This window comes from Hakea prostrata, chromosome 5, assembly GCF_041222555.1.
Source record: "Hakea prostrata isolate BN-2017 chromosome 5, UWA_Hpros_2, whole genome shotgun sequence".
NCBI classification, from domain to species: Eukaryota; Viridiplantae; Streptophyta; class Magnoliopsida; order Proteales; family Proteaceae; genus Hakea; species Hakea prostrata.
Window position 1 is genome coordinate 12,760,931 of NC_142604.1, and position 20,790 is coordinate 12,781,720.

The 20,790-nt window shown below is 37.6% G+C and overlaps 3 protein-coding genes across 3 annotated transcripts; 1 reads left to right on the top strand and 2 right to left on the bottom strand.

Moving 5' to 3' along the window:
* The first annotated feature begins 1,004 nt into the window (after window positions 1-1,004).
* LOC149015224 (sugar transporter ERD6-like 6) lies at window positions 1,005-8,333 on the top strand. Its single transcript, XM_089155159.1, has 18 exons — window positions 1,005-1,585; window positions 1,680-1,742; window positions 1,881-1,970; window positions 2,076-2,135; window positions 2,238-2,303; window positions 2,409-2,474; window positions 2,590-2,665; window positions 3,336-3,400; window positions 3,488-3,580; window positions 3,766-3,846; window positions 4,009-4,093; window positions 6,675-6,721; window positions 6,820-6,882; window positions 6,969-7,028; window positions 7,136-7,201; window positions 7,285-7,344; window positions 7,882-7,996; window positions 8,097-8,333. Exons 1-18 carry the CDS (start codon window positions 1,382-1,384, stop codon window positions 8,207-8,209), a joined length of 1,473 nt encoding a protein of 490 aa, XP_089011285.1. The 5' UTR covers window positions 1,005-1,381; the 3' UTR covers window positions 8,210-8,333.
* An 88-nt stretch (window positions 8,334-8,421) lies between these two features.
* On the bottom strand, window positions 8,422-11,622 carry LOC149015225 (uncharacterized). The gene is made up of 4 exons (XM_089155160.1): window positions 10,714-11,622; window positions 9,517-9,600; window positions 9,251-9,318; window positions 8,422-8,750 (listed from the first exon to the last, which is right to left on the bottom strand). Exons 1-4 carry the CDS (start codon window positions 11,431-11,433, stop codon window positions 8,621-8,623), a joined length of 1,002 nt encoding a protein of 333 aa, XP_089011286.1. The 5' UTR covers window positions 11,434-11,622; the 3' UTR covers window positions 8,422-8,620.
* Window positions 11,623-15,635: 4,013 nt separating this feature from the next.
* On the bottom strand, window positions 15,636-17,357 carry LOC149015226 (GATA transcription factor 19-like). The gene is made up of 2 exons (XM_089156239.1): window positions 16,428-17,357; window positions 15,636-16,337 (listed from the first exon to the last, which is right to left on the bottom strand). The coding sequence occupies exons 1-2, from the start codon at window positions 16,830-16,832 to the stop codon at window positions 16,038-16,040; spliced, it is 705 nt and encodes a 234-aa protein (XP_089012365.1). The 5' UTR covers window positions 16,833-17,357; the 3' UTR covers window positions 15,636-16,037.
* Between the last annotated feature and the right edge of the window lie 3,433 nt (window positions 17,358-20,790).

The window sequence follows — 20,790 nt, forward strand, 5'->3', positions numbered from 1 at the left end:
AATTTCAAGATAATCAACAAAAAAACTATGTCAAATTGATAATGACTTCCCAAATTACTTCTTAAATTTGCATAATGGTATATGCAGTTAGTAAATTATCATCATGATTAGATAATTTCATAATTTATATATTGACCTTAACCTTCCGAGAATTTATAATGCTATCCTTAGTAAAACATTATAACAAAATTATAATCTCATATTCTTCTTCCTTTGTCATCGTTTTATATTATAACATATAGAATAATACAATTAAAGATAAGAGTAGGCACTTGTCAATTAGCATGCTTTTGGAGTGTCGATGCTTTTCATCAATTATCTTTAAATGTTCTTAAAATTCTCTGTATGTTTTTTAAATTAATATATAAAAGGGACTCAAAAAGTCTAAAAAATTAAGCTATCGCAATTCATCATGGCCATTGATCTAGTGTACACTAATCTTCCATTAATTTGCCTAGTAGGGAGTGAGAGTTTTTTTTGGTATCTGAGGGTCACCGGTCGAATCGAACCCATAATCCTCGGGGGATGCAATATGAAGTCGGGTCGACCCATGATTACAATCTGAACCGTCCGTTTTATCTTTTTACCACTTACGAGACGGACGGTTAAGATTTCGATTTTGATTTCGACCATTGAAAACACGTGGTCGCGCATTGAAATCTACCGCCGTTCTCTCTTGTTGACTGTCAGATGTTTGGGAGGAAAATCTTGACTGAGAGGGCGGAGAAGAGTAATATCCATCGTAAGATTCATGTAGAACACTATTTACCGGTTCAGATTAATTACTATGATTACGATCTTTTAACGCATAATGTACATCTGTATGCCAATGATTTAGAATCTTCATTTGAAAAATTGCTATCGTCCTCATCAAATTACAAAATGATACCAAATGATTGGCGTGAAGATCAAAGTTAACCTAAACGTGCGTACACCATAGTCACGGACTGTTGGAAGTAAGACGGCAACGAAAATCTTGCTTGGAACAGGGTTGATGACGATGGTCACACAACATGGTGATTCTGGGTGCAGTAACTTTAACTACTAGTCTTTTGAGACTCTTGACCTCGCTTCACATCCGGGTTTTCCTGACTTCACTGTTTTCGTCTTCGTTTCTTGATTTCACTTCAAGAGTTCAACTTTTTGCTCTGCTCTGCTCTGCTTCTTCTTCCTCCTCAATCACCGTTCCGGTGAATCTCTGCTGGAACTTTTCAGTAGGGTGGAACAGTAATACATTAATTCAATACTGTATTACAAGAAGAAGAAGAAAGGAAAGAGGAGAGAGAGGCCCTGCAGCACTCTCGTCTCTGCCTGCTACTCGAGAGGTGGAGAATTGAGAGTAGAGAGGGACCGGATTTGCAGCATTGAGGAGTAGAGAGAGATGAGTTTCAGAGATGAAAACGAGGAAGGAAAGGATCTCAAGAAGCCCTTCCTTCATACGGGTAGTTGGTATCGTATGGGTTCGAGGCAGTCTAGTATGATTGAGAAGCTCGGCTCTTCCACTCAGGTCATCCGAGATAACTCCATTTCTGTTTTGGTTTGCGTTCTCATCGTTGCTTTGGGCCCTATTCAGTTTGGTTTTACCGTAAGTTTTTTTTCTTCTTTCCCACCTCTACTTCAGCTTTTTCCTGGAATTTCTTGATCTCTTCTTTCTTAATTGGTTCTATTCTTTCACATAGGGTGGCTATTCTTCTCCTACTCAAGCAGACATCATCAGCGATCTAGGGCTTTCAATCTCCGAGGTTGAGTGACTTGAGTCTTCTTCTGCTCATTTATTTTAGTCTTATAAGGAAAAAAGAAAAAAGAAAAAAAAGCCAGCATTTTTAGGATGAATCTGAAATGGATCTTCTAATTCTAACTCATTATCTTGTGATGTGCAGTTCTCGATATTTGGGTCTCTATCTAATGTAGGTGCCATGGTTGGGGCAATTGCCAGCGGTCAAATTGCTGAGTACATAGGAAGGAAAGGGGTACTTGCGTAGTCATTTCTTATTTATTTTGTTGATGATTTAAAGTTTCTTTCTCTTTTAACTCATGCTTTTACCATTCTTCCTTATGACCCACTTGAATTGCAGTCATTGATGATTGCTTCTATCCCTAATGTCATTGGATGGCTGGCAATATCTTTTGCCCGTGTAAGGAGTTTGGTTTCAATGGATTATTTCTCCTTTATCCATGTAAACATTTATGTTTTTTCTTTTGCCTGTTGATCAATGTCATCTCTGTCTGTTTACCAGGATTCTTCATTTCTATACATGGGGAGGTTGTTGGAAGGATTTGGCGTAGGAGTTATCTCTTACACTGTGAGCTTGAAGTTCTTGTCTCTATGGGGAGCCTAAATAATCACTTATTGATGTAATTATTATTTTCTTTGAGAATTCCTAATCAATTATGTTCACATTCTGTAGGTGCCTGTATATATAGCAGAGATAGCACCTCAGAACATGCGAGGAGGCCTGGGGTCAGTGAACCAGGTTAGTTCCATCTTCTTACATCATGGTTTAAATCCAGAATTTCTGCTAGCATTGATAATAGTAATCATCCTTAATTATTTCAAATTAATCAACTGAATTGATTTCTCTTCTGTAGCTATCAGTTACAATTGGAATAATGTTGGCTTATATCCTGGGGCTTTTTGTTAACTGGAGAATTCTTGCGGTTATAGGTAAGCCACCAAAAATGTTGGGTTTGATGATTCTTATAAGGAGATATTTGAAATATGGCCAACATGTTGAGAGGGTTCTTTGGAACATCTGCATTCTTATCAATCATATTTTCGACTTGCACTGATTTTCAGGCTTTGATTCTTCCATTATTTCCCCCCTCTATTATCATTCTTGAAGCAATGACATAGAGTTCATTCATAAAAAGTCATCATTTCTACTTGTCTAGTTTCTTCCTTTCCTCCTCTGGAAGCTTGCATAAGGCTTAAATTTGAGTGGGAACCAAAGATTGTAAGAGAACAAGAGCATTAGTAAGAAGATGAGAGTAGGAAGAAGAAGAAGAAGTTAGCATTAAATAAATAGTGATAGCAGGATGTGGGAGAGTAAATGTTTACATTCCCGTATTTCGATTAATTTAGTTGATAACTAAAGGAAACTTACATACATATCCCTCGTGCTTATGTAAGTGACAACTTTCTCAACCTGTATCTGATTGAAGGCTCAAATGTTCACCTTTTTGGGAGCTTTCTTAGCACATTTTTGTTTGAAATTTCATTGGAATCAATCAAACACTAGCACTGTCTGTGAAATGAAAGAGCATGGTTTGAACCATACTACTGTAACGCCTCATTGATGGATTTAAGCTCATTAACTAACTTCCTTCTTGAGCAGGAATCCTGCCCTGTACAATTTTGATACCTGCTTTGTTTTTCATTCCTGAATCTCCACGATGGCTGGTGAGGGTGAAGCACATTCTATTTCAGTTAACGCCTAACTCACGTTTCAGAATCTGATATGTCCTTATCTTTTCTTTTGAAATTCAGGCAAAAATGGGTATGATGGATGATTTTGAAGCTTCATTGCAAGTTCTACGGGGTTTTGATACTGACATATCTGTTGAAGTGAACGAAATCAAGGTACCTGATTTAACATTCTCTTTTTCTTCGGTTGGTATGGAAGATAAATCCAACCATCCCAGGTCTGTCCATAAATTCTGTCTCAAATCTTTAGACCAATCAACTGAGGATTATTGTAAAATTCCAATAGATGATATGGTTTATTTGTTACTGTCTGTCAAGTCACTGTCATATTTTTTGTACAGAGGTCTGTTGCATCATCAACCAGAAGAACTACAATTCGATTTGCTGATCTAAAACAAAAAAGATATTGGTTTCCTTTAACGGTATTATGCCTTCTCTTGAAGTTTTGTGATTCTGCTTTTCCCAAACTTGAAAGTGGACTGTCGTAAAACAGAAGGGGGACGGAAGGGAACTGGGAAAGTGGAAATGAGAGAAATATTGACAACATGAATTATGATTCTCCTGGGATTTTATTTTTCTTGCAGATGGGAATTGGATTACTTGTGCTGCAGCAGGCTAGTGGAATCAATGGTGTTCTATTTTATTCCACCACCATTTTTAAAACTGCTGGTAAACTCATGAGACACTAATGATTTTTGGATTACGTTTCAATTGAAATCCTTCCTCACAGTGGGACAATAAGTAGTGCCTTGAGTCTTTTTTTTCTTTCTCCCCCTTGGTTAGTTCCAAAGAAGTGATGTAAAGTTAATAACAAATAAAATAAAATAAAATCCTAAAGGTAAATTGCGTTCCAAGTAAATTTCTGTAGAAACTAAAGTCTCACTCACATAATGACTGAATTTGGGTTCCTGGACCTCTGACTAGGAACCAGATTTTCACAAAATCTTGCTGATAGAGGAAGAAGGAATATATACTGACATTTTGGAAATGCATTTCCGGACTCCATCTCTGCCATGTGGTTTGAAGAAAATTATCATTCCAAGTTACTTTGGAGACAGTTCAAGTTATAATCCTTACGTGCGTCCAGTACTTACGTGAACCAATATGAATGCTAGTATTGACATCTTTGCTGCACCCAAGTGTTACATGAACTGGTACTGGTAATGATGTTTCAAGAACTTGAACTCAGTACCTTAGAAAACTAAGTTGAGTTGAGATCTTGGCGAGTTGGTGTAATTTATTTTGAGACCAACTTGAATGGTCATCTCAAGGAAATTCCTGTTTATGGGGATGAGGCTGAAACTTGGTATATAGCCTATTTTAGGCCTTTAGAACACAATTACACTATTAGACTTATGAAGAAGTAAATCTAAATTATTTCGGTCCATGGGTTGTAGCCCCTACGATGAACTAAGTATCTACTCTACTCTACACATAATCTAGCCATTTAAAAGATAAAAAAAAAAAATAAAATCATGCATTTCATGTAAAACAACCTCAATAAACATTAGCAGTGTTCAAATTAATTTCTCCTGTATGTGCTTGGAAGTAGGTTGGATTGGTTATAGATGTAGGCTAGATGTAGTAGCAATCATCTGCAGGGGCAACTCAATCGAGATCTTGAGTTGACTGAGTTAATTTGCTATTGATCTCATCTTGTGTTTTCAAAATAATGAGACATCTCGCGAGATCTTGATCTATGATGATATCTCAATCTATGACCTAAAGAAATAATTAGGCACAAAATTTAAAGTCAAGTATTTGGGAAGACTATGATATTTTCTTGGCATTGAAGTAACTCATTCAACTCAATTGGTTTCTTTCTTATGATAAAAATATACCCTTGACCATTTTATCTGACATAGGGATGCTGGTTTGTAAACGAGCTGATACGCCACTTGAAACTAATTCTTATCTTAAGAGTAAGGATGGTGAGCATATTGACAATGGCGGTCATCAGATTGGTGGGGAGATTTGATTTATTATCTCTCTCATACTCAGCCTCATACTCAGCCAGAAATGGCACTTCTTGTTCGTTAGTCAATACATGCATGATCCCTACCTATGCAGCCAGAAGCAGTATATCGAATTTTGAAGTACTTAGAGTCACTCCTGGAAATGGTGCTTTTCTTTCTCCACATGATCACATGTGTATTCAGGCCTTCACCATTGCAGATTGAGCTGGTTCTCCAATGACGTAAGATTTGCCTCTCAATATTGTACTCTTTCTAGTGGCAAACTTGTCACGTAGTGAAGCAAGAAACAGGATGTGACTCAGTTTGGTGCCTTCTTTAGGATCTTGATGTTCAAATTCACCTTTTAATGCAACTAGACTCTGGCAAAAGATCAGCCATCAGCATTGTTCAGAACCTGGTCCAGCGTGATCAAACAAACCATGTGGTGATCAACCATCACTCCATCAAAAGAGAAGCTGGAACAAGAGATATTTGTGTTCCATTTGTTACTTTGGGGAATAGTTAGCTGACATATTTACCTAGGGGTTTAGTGGTAAATTTTTTCATCCTATTGCTAGCAAGTTGGGCATGTGCTATATCCATGCACCAGCTTGAAGTGTTGTAACATGGGATTAGGGTGCAGGATAGTTCTGTTTTTATTTATATTCTCGAACACATTTTGAGTCATTATAAGTAAAGAGAAATGCTGCTGTCTTCTTGACACAAGCCTTATTTCCCAAATTCCAGTAGGGCTATGTATAGACTTTATTATATTTTGTATCATCATTAGGTGTTAATTTGTGACTAGAAATTTAAGTGCTGCCTCAATTGGTGTGTCTGATACCACTGAAGCTTAATTGTAAGCCATGTTGATGGGTTAGAGTTAGCAAAATGTCTCTAGCATTTAATAGTTGCAGGAGATTTGAAGGTTGTTGGATTGACTTGATAATATGTGCTGAACCTTGGCTGCATTTATGAATATCTTGTTCAACTGGGTGCAGAGATCTAGCAATTCTGTTGTCAATTAACATGCCAAGTGGAAGCCAGGAGGGGCTTCTTGTAAATGTTGTGGACTATCCAGTACCAGTGGAACTTCCTCTGTTTATATTCGTGTTGTTAGCTTTGTCGTTTTTTTGGTCCTGTTGCAACTATCTTGTGTCTGTTTTCCCTTTGGTATTACTTAATGTAATGCTCATTCTTACATCAAGAATATTGTTGGTCATTTAATATAGGGGTGGATTGTTTTGGCTTTCTAATGATTACTTTATCAATTTCCTTGCATCACATTTGAGCAGGTATTTCTTCAAGTAGTGTTGCAACATGTGGAGTTGGTGCTATTCAGGTACATTATTGAATCATAAGCTATTATTTATTGTCCAGATTAACTTGAAATTTTTGTCAGACACAGCTAATGAGAAGTTTTGTATGCATGCTTTCTAGGTTATTGCAACTGGAGTAACAACATGGTTGGTTGACAAAGCTGGCCGTCGGCTTCTTCTTATAGTGAGTGAAACCTGAAAGATTTCTTTTCCAGGTAATGTCTATTCTTGGAAATTGGAATTTAAATGTCTGAAGATATCTTGCTGCAGATTTCTTCATCTGGAATGACTGTCAGTCTTCTACTTGTCGCAATATGTTTCTACCTGAAGGTTAGTTATGTTGACCCTTTGAATTTTTCCTGATATACATTTCCTGGTAAGCGTCATGATGAATTCATCAATTGAACACAATACATTTCTTATTCTACTGCAAACAGGATTTACTAACTGACGAATCTAGTTATTATGATCTGTTGGGAATATTTTCTGTGGTCGGGATTGTGGTATGTTTTCATCCCTTCAGAATTTTTCCAGTTTATAGTTCTTCTTGTTGGTGATTCCAGATCAACCAATTATTCCCTTGCAGGCCTTTGTGGTTGCCTTTTCGTTAGGCGTTGGAGCTATCCCATGGATTATAATGTCAGAGGTATGCATGGATAATTCTGTCTTATTTTCTCTGACAGAGAAGAGAAGACTTCTGCTTAATAGTACATCTGACATTTTACTGGAAATCACATTGGCAATGTTTAAATTTCATGTGGAATTGAAGAAAGGCTTCTAGCAGCACTTCAGTTTATTGCAAAGGATGTTGCTAAAGGCAGGGACGTATGAATTGAACTGGTTTCAAAAGATGCGTATGATCTCTTAGACAGAGACCAACATATTGCTATCTCATGCTTTAGATTGCAGTGCTCTTTTGGAATACTTAGAAGCTAGGACCAACATGTCGTCTAGGTGAAACGTAGTGTCTGCCTTTGAGGACCAACTTGATGCAGGGAAGAAGTCCTGGAAAGAAAATTTTCTAAAATTAGCTTTTGACTTTAGGAACTCTTGCTGATCAAATTTTTTTTGGCTTAATAGGAAGTACTGATGAAGTGCTGACACAGTATGGCTTTCTCTTTCTTGATTTAGATAAAGTTTCAATAGACTCATTTTCATGTGTTTTGCATACTTGGCATGACAGATAATGCCAGTGAATATTAAGAGTCTTGCTGGAAGTGTAGCTACATTGTTCAACTGGCTAACCTCTTGGGTGATTACAATGACTGCAAACTTGCTTTTGACTTGGAGCAGCGGAGGTCATCCCCCCTCTTCCTTCATCTTTCTTTCTCTGTCTCTTCTTGCTTTCTCTCTCTTAACTTATTTGGATGGGTACTAAAATGTGGTTCCATTCAACAGGTACCTTCACCCTTTACACAATTGTGAGTGCTTTTACTGTGGTATTTGTGTCACTTTGGGTCCCTGAGACGAAGGGGAGAACTCTCGAGGAAATTCAGTGGTCCTTCAGATAAAATTTTCGTTCATAGTGTCTGGTTTCTCAATTGCTGTCTTGTAATTGCCTTGAACATTGTGCTGTAATCTATCCAGCATAAAGGGAACTCTTACATGAGTTACATCTTCCATCACCCATAGTTTTGTTTCACCTCCCTTTTGATTATAATGCAGGTCCTTAATGTATTTGTACCATGCAATGTAATTGTATTCGAATAAATCTCATATACAGTTTCATATTCTGTATTATTTAATTCATCAGAGTCAATTCCATGATAGTCTTCAACTTTGCCAAGATCTTCAAAAGTTCCCATTTGTAGATAAAACAATAGCAAGCAGATGCATTCTCTGAATAAAAACGGAAAGCAGGGAAACAGACACTACAGGACAGATAAACATTAACCATGCAATGGGAAGAGTGAACTTCATTGTTAAGCTGCATCTGTGTGCAGGGAAGCAAGGATTGCCTTAAGATGCCTGTTGTAGATGCAGGGTCGCTCCAGGTTAACCAGGTGACCTCCCTTCTTAATGCTTTGCAGTGTTACCTTGTCTCCTAGTTTCCTGTCATATTGAGTAGGATATTGTCAACTGTATGATGTGTGAGAAGGAAGCCAAGATGAAACCACTGTTGTTGTGAGAGTGTTGCAATTTCCCCCCCTTCTCCCCATGGTAAGGGCCATACCCAGTGCACGAGGCTCCCTCGATTAGTAACATTGCGTAGGGGTTAGACATATGCAGTCTAATCCCCCTCATGAAAAATAAAAAACATTTACTAGTTATGAAGCATTTCATTGCATTACTCGTGAAGGTTTGATTGATGCACATCTCTCAGATATGTCATGTACATGAGACCATATGGCTTTGCAGTTCTGATCTACTGCAGAACCATACACCCAGGTACAAATCAGACAACATTCATTGCAAGTTTCACGTTTCCTACCCAAGGAAGACCCAACATTTTTTTGAACTGCCTACAATGCAGAGTAGCAACAGAGTGGAGACAATGTCCTCTCTCAAATTCAAATTTGATCCCTGAAATGACTAAACGAGTGAACACATACTCTTTTTGGCTCTTGGCAATCTCCATATCGAAAAACCGGTCGTCCTCACCCCATAGAAGATATAACTTCTGCAAAATGATACAGAGATCAATATATGAGACTGGCTAGCTAAGAGTTCCAGTAAGATTGGATGGGCTGATCCACAAAAGAGGGACCTTCTGTAGCAAAGTTTGCTTACAGGTCCAATCCAATCTTAGGAATCCCTCTGGTTCCAACTTCAGGGATGAGTTGCTTCTTGCGAATTCAAGAAAATGGTGAAGGTGTACCTGTGAAAAATTGGGGCTGATGGAGTCCTTGCTGACCAAGTTTTCTAGTAGTTCAGCTTTCTCCTTTCTGTTGTTGAACATCGCCTGGCATCATTGAAAGCCGAATGAAAATCAATGTAAGCTACGATCAACGTAATGATGAAAGCAAGAATTGATTTTTTATTAGAGTTTGTAGTTTATATTAAGGGGTGAAAAGGAGAACCTATGACTTTTTCACTAAAAGGTGCTGGTCATTACTAGTTGAACAACCTTGGATAGCAAGAAACGATTTTGGGTGGTTGTAATGGAGTGACATGCCAAGATCTCAGATGAGTTTGGAAAAGTAAAAAATGCTTTCCATTTTACAAATGAACGGACCAAAATAATCATCGGATAAGCACTCAGTGAGTGGAATTGCAGAACCCTAAATTAGAGAAAGACAGAGAGGAACTGAAACCATACAGTTAATACATCTTCAATAGTGGAGCAGAGGAAACGATTCATTAACTCTAGGTTCCATATCCGGTCTTCTTCTTTCCCTGTGGCAGGTAGAAACAGCAGAAGCCAATTCCCAATTCAAGTACAGAATTAAGTATTCGACTTGGTTACTGTTGCTACCCTCCTTGAAAATTTTCAGGCCTTCGATCTTTTAGTGTGTGAGATATTGACATTTACCTTTGCCTTCATTTCACCCTCCTTGTTTTTTTATTTTTTGAAAATTTCTCTTTGGTTGTTTTTTTTTTATATGAAATATCACTACTCGGGGCCAATTGAAGAAAAATTTTAAGAATAAAGACAATGGGTATCAAAGTCATTGTGTATTATATGAAATATCAGTGCTTTGGCCCTTGTTAAATCCTAGCTCCACTTTAGATGATGCATGAATTTGAGTAAGGGATAGTGTCCGGCACGTACCGGCAGAGACACATGGAAACGAATCTCTCATAAATGATGCATTCTCACATATGAATGTTAAAATGGCAAAACCGGTGGCGTTTGGCTTCGATGTTGCGCAATTACTACACAACACTGAGTTGATCTAAAGTGACCACCTACCCTTTTTTTCTTTTCTGGATCGTAGGTAGTTCAGTAATTGTACAACACTGAAGTACGACCCAACTCGGTGCCACCCCCAACAATTTTTTAAAGCTATTTTGATGCCTTGACATGGGGCACATTGATATATTCCATAAGATCTGATGTTGAGCAAGAAAATACCTGGAAGTAGTCCTTGTAGAAGCGATCTGGTAAGTGAAACTTCTTGTACACAGCGAGATTAAGAAGGTTTCTGGTACCCTTAACCGTCGTTGGCAGCAGCATATCTGACAAAGACAAGAACCCTAGCCGATCGATTATAGTGGCATTGATGGACTCCGTGTAGGCAAAGACGGCGCCGGTAACCACCACAGACTTCACCCTGTTCTGGTGGAGCTCCGCCATCTTGAATGCAACCATCCCACCATAACTGAATCCCACCACGGTGCAGGTTTCCACCCCAAGCTTCGTCAGCCCCTTCACTACGCACTCAGCTTGAAACTCCGGTGACCGGTCAGTCTTGCTGGTCTTGGAGCTTCCGAAGAAGAGAAGATCTGGAACGTAAACAGAATACTTACCCAACAATGCTGTCACCTGCAACTGCCATGTCACAATGCCATCAGCTGCAAACCCATGTAACAGAACTACTGCTGGCTTCTTTGCTTTCTTCTTCTCCTCCAGCGGTTCTGTCTTCGCTTTTACTTTCTTGGAGGTTTCAGATGGAGCCCAGAAGTTCATAGTTGTACCAGGCTCGATCTCCACCATTTGGGGTCTCAACCCAGCCAGCTTCACCAGCCCATGCACCAATGCCTTCTCAGCTCTCATGAAGTTCACCATCTTCTCTCTCTTCCTCTCTCTAATCTGAATAAGTTCCTCTTTAACTCTTACCTTTAAACGCTGCATGTGAGAGCGTTCTCAAGATTGTCTATTTATGGTTGCATCCACCAATATGTTGCAGTACTTCGTAAACCGAAGTTGTCAGTATGAGGAACACCAGAAAGCAGATGGATTTGGATTTCCTCCACCCATTTCGTACGCATGGGTCTTACTTGATGCGGTGTAATTAATCTGCAGCATTAAACAAGTATGAATGATTGAACCAATGTTGAGATTTCGATCTCCACTGTTCATTGTGCACAAGTATTGAAAACAATTTTTGCAAACGGTTGATATAGAAACCTAGATCCTAATAGGGTACCATGCATTCAATGCACAACAAGAAACAATTTCCCTTTGGGTAGATGGATTAGATTTCCCTTAAATCCTCCACCCATCTGACAGACATTCTAGTCCCACCTATTGTTTTTTTTTTTTTGGTAACCTGGACAAAATTTTGGAGGACCTAAACTTGAACAGTTTTAAGTATTTATTTTTAATTTTTTTTTACTAGGCAAGCAATTAACATTAATTGATGATTATTTAAAAAAAAAAAATTCAGGGTTAAGTTACGTCACTTGATAATTAATTATCTAACCTAAGGTTGACATAAAAAATTCAAATTTTCTTGGAGTGATGGACGAGGGTTTCTGTCTATAAATTATAAGAAAAATCACCCTAAGAATGTAGTAGAGGTGCATGTCAAGGTGCCCAATGAACTTCAAATCAGGGAACGAAAAAATTATCTAACTTATTAACCTTAAGGGGTTGGCTCATATGCAAAGACAATGTTTGAACCTCTTTGGGACCAAGGATAAACCTTGCTTATATAATAGTTATCCCCCCCTTAAACAAAGTTACTAATTCCCAAAAAAGAAAAAAAAAATTAGAGTTTTTTCATGCTACCCACTTAAGTTGGGCCTAAACTCTGGTCCATAGTCGACCTACTTATGTGGCCAATATAACTAGCCAACATCACCTTTTGACCATTTATGTAAAGGTTTTTAAGTTTTTAGATTTGAAATGTGCTAAGAAGTAAATACCATCATCATCTTAAATGTTGCTGAACAAGAATACCCACGCTCATTTAAGGACCAAAATTCCCCTCTCACTCACTATGTATCCAAACCCTAGGAGGGTCACACATCTTCTTACACTTCGCCAAAAATTCTACCACCTCTTCACCTGCTGGCAACCATTGCCCCGCCTCCCCTCACGCACCTAAGGGTTGGGTACACTATGAGTGAGAGGGGCATTTTGGTCATTTACATGGGTGAGGAATATTCTTGTCCATTAACAATTAAAGTGGTTTGGATAATTATGTCTTAATAAAAATCGAAATTTGAAAATTTAAGAGTAAATAGTGGAAAAAATAATATTTCTTTTTATATAATATTTCAAATTCATTCATGTAAGCAACATGTAATATTGACCACATAAGTGGGTAGATCATAGTTTAAGCCAAACTTAACTTGGCAGCATGAGAAAAACTCAAAAAATGATCTAACTTCTTAACCTTCTAAGGATTGGCAAACTATTTAACAAAAACTAAGTTTAAATACAAAGTAGTTGCCAATTTAACTTCCATAATTGATAATGATGTTCTGATAATTTTGATAAAGGGTTTACTCTAAACCCAATTTGGAATAAGTTAAAGGGCTTCATTTAATGAAGTGTTATCAGTTTTTGACATATCAATCAAATTACTTAAAATATCATAACTAGATAATATGCCATTAGTTCTAACAGTGAAAATGACTGCTTTGGAGAAAACAAAATGGAATTGCTCATTTGCTTGGGCATCATAAGTTAACTATCTTAGCTTCCATTCTCGAATGTAGCAGTTATTTTTCATGGTAAACGACACATTATTCGGAAAAATATATAAGATATGTTGAATAATTCTGATTATGAAGTTTGAACCACGAGAAGAGGATAACAGCCAGTATGTCCAGCCTTCTTACAATAGACCTTCTCAAGCTATGCACTGTGCTACACAATTCACAATTCTTAGGTTATGTTTGTTTGTAAAGGTGGGGTGGAAAAAGAAAAAAAAATGTGGATCCCATGTGTAGTGGTGTGAAGGAGAAGGAAAGGAAAAGAAATGGTTTTGTGGAAAAGTGATAGTGGTGGGTCCCACTTTTTACTTTTTCCAACTTTTCTAAAAATCCCACAAAATATGTGGGGTTTTAAAATGGCTGGGGATGGAAAAGTTGGGCTGCCACATCACCAGACAAGTTTATTTGATTAAAGAAAACTTATCTCTCACTTTCCCACTCCAAGCAACCAAACAATCTATAATTTTGAGATTTAAGAGAAAAGTAAGAAATTTATATTTTTTTAAAGAATTTTTCTACCCTTTTTTCCCACCCCACATTTATTCCAACAAACAAACGCAGCCTTAAGAATTGAACAGAAAATACAAAATTTATAAGTAGTCTCCATTCAATTCATTTATAAGTAGTCTCCATTCAATTCTCTGTACATGAAGGATCGCCTTGAACCAACACATACTATATCCCTAATTTATTCTACCATGTGCCTTGGCTTAATTTTGTGGTCCAAGAGAATTTATGAGTTCCTTGTGATGACAACGAGCCATGAAATGTCATTGCAAAGTAGTGTTTGTATATCCATAAATTACAAAATCCTATCCTCCTAGCCACACAAGTCTCCATCACCTCTTGGTCAAGAAGAACAATGAGCTTCATTCGCCAACACACAGTAGTAGTAGAGTTCATGTGAGATTTATTGAGGATTGAACCTCTAATTATTTTATCAGCACTTAAAGACAGACCCCATCACTATTGTGTGGTGAAAAAGTATCAAGAGAACATGAAAAATTTTGAAAGTGGGTGTTTCCTTTATACTTCTCAACCACAAACTAGGTAAGGCCTACAAATAAAAAAAATAAAAATTCAGAGGGGTGAGACCCACAGTGGTACTCTGTCTCCCACCGCTTTGTCAGGAAGCATCCAGGGAGCACAAAAGGGTCGCTGATCCGAACTCCTTTGAGTTGTCGACTTATCCAATTTATGTCAGTTGTCGACTTATCCAATTTATCTATCAGACCTCTATTATTATTACCATTACTCTTAAGTAGTTTTTAGTTATCTATTTTCGATTACCCTCCTTATATCACAAGTAAAACATTATTCATAAACCATATCTTCCAAATTTTGTGAAAATTTATGATTGAGTAGAAGGAGATGGCAACTAATCGAGAGCAACAGAGTTTTTCGTTTAAAGTTATTCTTATTCTTTCAAAATATTTAACTTGTTTGCATTAGCACTTAAGTGTGACTTGTTAATAACAAAAGAATGTCTTTTATATATTTTCACCTTATAAGGGGTTTGATTGATAAATTAAATAACTCAGGGTTGGCATTAATTTTAGGGGTAGATTGTGGGTGGGTGGGTGGGGGGGGGGGGGGGCGATGCTGAAATTTTCCCAAAAGAAAAAAAAAAAGAAGGAAAAATCAAGTGAAAATTTATTCTTTTCTAATTTTAGGGTTCTCTGGTATGTTGATTATTTGGTTGATGACATTTGCACACTTCAACAAAGTTGTATGGATTGTCTCATTTTACACCATGTTCGAGTTGAACCAAGGAGCAGACTTATTGGCATGGTTACTCCAAGGTCCTGGTGAGATACAATTTGACCCGGGAGGGTTACCTTCTAGTTTGGATATTATCGTCTGTAATGATATTTCGAGAAAACCATACTATAAATTGTAATCTTCTTATTTAGTTATCTTTTAATACAAGCTCCTTATTAAAAAAAAAAAAATATAAAAATAAAAAATTTTAACAACGATATATGGAAATTTCTTGGAATCCATCACATCATCGTATCATATCATATCGTAATTCTCTATAAAAGTCAAAATTCAACCAAGTGATGGTAAATCTTTTAAAAGACCGAACTACCCCTAATCAACAAAAATTGCATCCCCTTAATCAATACCTTCAACAAACACATGCATAAATGTAAAAGTCCTTACATCGAGCCAACCCCACAAAATGGGCCCAGTAGCGTTTTCTTTTTTAGGAAAAGGCCCATAGAGCCCATCAACCTAAGCCCAATAACCGACCTAAAATGTTTCTCTTCAGGCTGACGTGGAATTTTAGCCCTTGTGAATTGGATATTCCAGAAAAAGCAAGAACACTGACTGACCGAGATCTCTGGTCTTTATGTTCATCAAAGCTCAGATCCATTTAATTGCCACGTGGCATACTTATAATTGTTACCGTACAATATTCCCTGATAATAATAATAATAAAATTAACATCAAAATGCAATTAAAAAAAGAAAGAAAGATTCTATTCATTTTGTTCATAACGATCGGATATTGCATGTGATCAGATGAACAAGAGAGCTAATTACTACTCAGATCGAGGAGAAGAATTGCAGCAACCCAGATCATTAAATATATGAAAAGAGAGAAGAAAAAATAAAATAAAGAACATTCCATAATTATCGCAATTTAATTCCATCTGTGAGGAAGAAGAAAAGAGATAAACAACCAAAAAGGTGAAACTCAAAAAGAAATAAAGAAGAGTATACGATGATCATTTATCATTATCAATCATCATCACCATCTGTTTGCATCAAATCGAAGTCGAATCAATCATGTGAAGTCATGAACAAGACTGGTTCTGTCAGGAACATTCAGACGCCATGAAATGAAAGGAATTCCGGTGCTGGAATCTCGATCATCGTCATCGTCGACGAACCTGAATTCGCTACCCAAGGCAGCCGGAGACATGGAAGACATCTTCTGTGAGTCTCCATGGTGAGCCCAGTGATGTTGACTCATCAAGAACTGCGATTCCATCATCCCTCCTGTTCCTGGATCTCTGTTGTTGCTTGTAGTGGTTGCCCTTCTTTCTTCCTTCTTGTAACGGATTCCACATGCATTGCATAATGACTGCATTCATCAGAATACAAATCCAAACACATTATATTGTGATTTCAAACCGTTTGTGATAGATCCTCAAAGAAGATGAAAGAGAGTTACCTTGGGGCCTTTGGGTCCGTTTCTCCAGAGAGGAGTGGAAGTTGTGTTACAGTTTGCGCATCTACGAGCCAATCGAGAGTCACCATTCAAGCTATTTGCATTGCCACCACGGCTGTTCTTCTGGGTGTTTGATGATGAATGTGGCTTGTTGGTCTGGAATATATCCCAGCACAGAGACTTTCTGTGATTGCTGATGGGTTTCTCTTCAGTTTGGCGTGTGGATGGAGTTCCCAAAGAAAGAGTGCAATCCACGGATGATGAAGGTGAGGCTACTGAGTAGGACTCTGGTTCTGGAATATGGTTAGGCCTGGAGAAGAGAACTGAGAAGCAATTCCCCTGAGCATGGAAAAGCCCACATGAACATTGACCCATCATACTGCCATGAGAGTTACTGAATCGCTGCATCACTATTTTTTGCTGTTGCCTTACCTTCTCTCTGTCAATGCAGAGAACAAGTCAGCAGGTGGGTTTGCATACAATAGTGTAAGAGGAAGTGGGAGAAGACAAGAAGCAGTGATCAACTGAAGAGGAGAGGAAGAGAAATAGAATTGTGAAATGCCGAGCTTGTTTGTAGAAGTGGATGGACAGCAATGGAAAGAAAGCAATAGTAATAATCTAATCTGGGATTCTGAAATTTGCGAAAGAAGAGAAATGGAAAGAAAGGGCAGTCTGAGAGTGACTCAGGTGAGTGTTGTCTCTTAGCTTTAAAAGCTTTAGAAATGGCAAAAGACCAGTCAACACCTCCAGTCCACGTTCATTGTCGTCAAGCACAAATTATAAATGAAAATGGAGAGAGAGAAAGAGAAGCAGAAGGAGATAGTGAGGGGGGTCAGTGTGGGAGTGGTGGGGGGGAGAGAAGGGAAGAGTGGGATTTTGTCTTCCCTTGTCTTCCAAGCTGGTTACTTATGTAAAGGCTAAGGCAGTATTGTTTGCTATTTGCAGTGACCTGAAACTGAAGAGTAGTAGTTGAGTCTATTTATACAGAAACCCAGTATAGTATATATATATATATAGAGAGAGAGAGAGAGAGAGAAAGAAGAGAATCAGATACAGAGAGAAGGCAAGGCAGGGAGAAAGAGAAAGGGCGCAGTAAACAATGAAAGAGTCAGAGAAGGCAGATGGGTTTGGTCATTGGGTAGTCAAAAGAGGCCACGTGACTTGGGGGAGGAGGGAGAAGAACACTGGTGACTGGTGATTGGTGTGGATCATCTACCTCTGGCTTCTCCGATCACGAGGAGGAGTTGGTAATGAGTTTTAAGCCTCTCATCACTGTCGTCTTTCTCTCCAATTCAATCTTCTCTGTAATGAAAAAACAAAAACCCTCTCTGTCTGCATCCGTATCTCTGCCTCTTGCCAGCCCACTGTCATCCTCCCAAGGAAAAGGAACCCTCACTCCTGCATCCATTTCTATGTGCTCGAATCTCTCTCTCTCTCTCTCTCTCTCTCTCTCTCTCTCTCTCTCGCTCTCTCCTCTCACTCACCCTGTAACTCTTTGTTAACAGTGGGATTATGGAGAAATTGATACCATTCAATCTATCATGGGTAATTTCTCTAATACTGTTATTAATCATTAAAAATATCCTTGGATTGGCTGATAATTTAGAATGATCAAGTAGAATTTTTCACCCCTCAAGGCTCTGCTCCTCATTCAATAGTATGCTTAAACCGAGTATGTGATATCCACCATGTCTATTCAAACTATATTTAATGTTGCTTCTTGGGTTTGGGTATATTTTGTATAATGCAAGTTCATATAATTAGAATAAATTCTGAATTAATTACTTATACAGGAATAGAATTGTAATTATTTAGGTATTAGGGTTTCGAATTTCTATACAAATAGTTTATATGAGATACCCTACGAAAAATGTAAAGATGATGAGATTTTTAGAAAGTAGTGAAATTATTTTTTTCTCTACTAGATATATATAGGTAATTTTACTGAACCATAAATATTCCTGGAGTGTGTTTTACTCATTCTTTTTTGTGATTGTGCATCAGCCCCTCAACATATAATATACTTCAACACATATGTTCTCATGTCAAAACTTAGAGTATGATCATTTAAATATTGAGTATTTGATACTATAAACCTTATTTATTTAAAAATTTAGAATTATATTAGCTACCAACCAAACCAGATTACGATTATGATACTTACATGTACACCTCTGTCGATCATGGGATCTCCAACATGGATTTTAAGAGGTATCTACTTATAGTATTAGGTCTATTAATTATGATTTCATGAGGCAAGAGATGCTGATGCTGATGCTGATATGATAGATTTGGTTATGGTCAGCTGGTGATGATGATCAATGGTTGAGGACTGATGATGATGATGACAGATGCAACCCAGCCAAAGATCTCTAAAATCTGAACCAATCTCTTGTTCACAGTTCACAGGTTTATATCCTAGCTATCTTAGTAAGCATTGGTAAGGTCGAAGATCCTGTTAGCTTTTTGATTGGAAAGCCCAGGAATAGAGAAAAGAGAAAGGCTTGTATATTTAAAGTACACAGAGAGAGAGAGAGAGAGAGACACAGGAGAGAACGCACAGGGTTGAGATGTAGAGCAATCATCAGTCCAAGAGACCTTCCATCTCCCAACAAGTTATTATTGGTAGTGAAGTAAAGAGGGCGATGAGGCCTACCCAGAATATGATATTGTGTTTGTGGAGTCAAAGATCTCATTTGAGTGAATTCAAGAACAATAAAGTGTTTCAGACCTCATCATCATCATCGCCTAACGAATCAACAACAACTCAACCTTCTCTTCTCTCTCTTTTTCTATGGGAGATTATATTATATATATATATGTTTCCATCTGATTCGATCAAATGAAAAGATTCAAAATCTGTGAAAAAGAATCAGATGGGTCTGGAGATTGGCGCCTGTCGAGAGGACAATTACCTCTTTCCAAAAGATTCTCTCTCTCTCTCTCGATCCACCCGAGACAAACATGACAGACAAACCCTCCATCGTTTAAATACGTATTATGGGTGTTTAATTAATATACGAATGATCAACATTACTCGTGCGGTCTCTCTTATAAAATCCATCTCTGATCTACTCTCTAATCCTCATGCTCTCTGTGTTCTATATATGATCCCAATTCCTCCCACCTATTATTATATTTTTATCACCTTAAATTCCTCTTTAATCACCAATTTTTTTATGGCTTTCACATTTCATTCTACCTCTCTTGTCGAACAAGACCTGAGAGACAAGGATGTTGGTTTATATTTATTGATTTAGATTTGGTTTCTTATGCAATAACTAGTGGATCATAGTTTAGATAAATCATTTCAACATGAAATATAGCACTTACCTCTAGATATGAGATCGATCTCCCATACTCACTTATCCTTTCAATGTATAGTCGAGATGTGTGAAGAGAGCGCATATATTTACCTATTAGAGGTACGAAATCCCAATCTTATCTTTGAATTTGACAAGAAAAATCAAAGATGAATCTCCTCACTAAGTCTCATTTCCTAATATATAATGAAGAAGTGTGAAGAGAGTACGTATCTTTACTTGTTAGAAAGAGGATTCGATCGGATCCTCCATGCATTATACTCCTTAGTGGGTAACGAATCAAGACCCGGATTTCCATACCCTTACATGAATCAATTGCATGCATACATTGGGGGCTTACTAATCACAATGATATGTGTCAACTTGGATTCAGTGGGACCCACTTCACCATTTTTCATGTAGTAGCTGATCATGTTGGTTGATACCAATATCTTAAGCAAGACATGATGAGAAGAAGAAGAAAAGATTAGTTGTAGTGCAAGTGCCACATGTTGATCCATACAAGCATTTCGTAATTAATTATATATGTTAGCTTAACTCATTAATCCTTGAAGTAATACAAATTAAGTAGGTCAATCTACAATCTTTTGTAGGTAAGGTAACCCTACCTATTCTCTTACTTGTGTTTCTTTTTAAAGTGGGAACAAACCAAACCTTACTTCCTCAAAAGCTACAAACAGCAACCATGAAATTCTCTCTCTCTCTTATGGGGCCAAGTGATGGTAGCAAAGTAATGTTTTTCAAATGAAAAGCAAGATATATAGAAGACTAGATGAGAGAGCACCAAGGAAGAATGGGAGCTTGAAAAGGTAGGAAAAGCTCCTAAGAATATGAAAGATTTTTAAGTTCTTGTCAACATCATGACATGGAATAGTATATCATTTGGTTTGTCCCTTATATAATCTACAAGAAATGGTCTAAGTGTTGTAACGAATTCCAACCAAATTAAAGCATTCAAGCTTCCTCATTCTTCACCCCCAGCCCCATTCATTTTTCTTTGACCTTCTCTACTTTTTAAAGTTCTTCTCCAATGAATGGCATGA

What these genes read in the sequence shown, in the direction of transcription:
- LOC149015225 (XM_089155160.1), bottom strand. Translation starts at nt 11,433, where the DNA reads ATGCAGCGTTTAAAGGTAAGAGTTAAAGAGGAACTTATTCAGATTAGA. An exon ending in TCTACAAGGACTACTTCCAG is followed by an intron (nt 9,601 to 10,713) that starts GTATTTTCTTGC and finishes CAATGATGCCAG; the next exon opens with GCGATGTTCAACAACAGAAA. An exon ending in TCAGCCCCAATTTTTCACAG is followed by an intron (nt 9,319 to 9,516) that starts GTACACCTTCAC and finishes ATCATTTTGCAG; the next exon opens with AAGTTATATCTTCTATGGGG.
- LOC149015224 (XM_089155159.1), top strand. Translation starts at nt 1,382, where the DNA reads ATGAGTTTCAGAGATGAAAACGAGGAAGGAAAGGATCTCAAGAAGCCC. An exon ending in CTATTCAGTTTGGTTTTACC is followed by an intron (nt 1,586 to 1,679) that starts GTAAGTTTTTTT and finishes TCTTTCACATAG; the next exon opens with GGTGGCTATTCTTCTCCTAC. An exon ending in TGGCAATATCTTTTGCCCGT is followed by an intron (nt 2,136 to 2,237) that starts GTAAGGAGTTTG and finishes TCTGTTTACCAG; the next exon opens with GATTCTTCATTTCTATACAT.
- LOC149015226 (XM_089156239.1), bottom strand. Translation starts at nt 16,832, where the DNA reads ATGCAGCGATTCAGTAACTCTCATGGCAGTATGATGGGTCAATGTTCA. An exon ending in ACGGACCCAAAGGCCCCAAG is followed by an intron (nt 16,338 to 16,427) that starts GTAACTCTCTTT and finishes TGATGAATGCAG; the next exon opens with TCATTATGCAATGCATGTGG.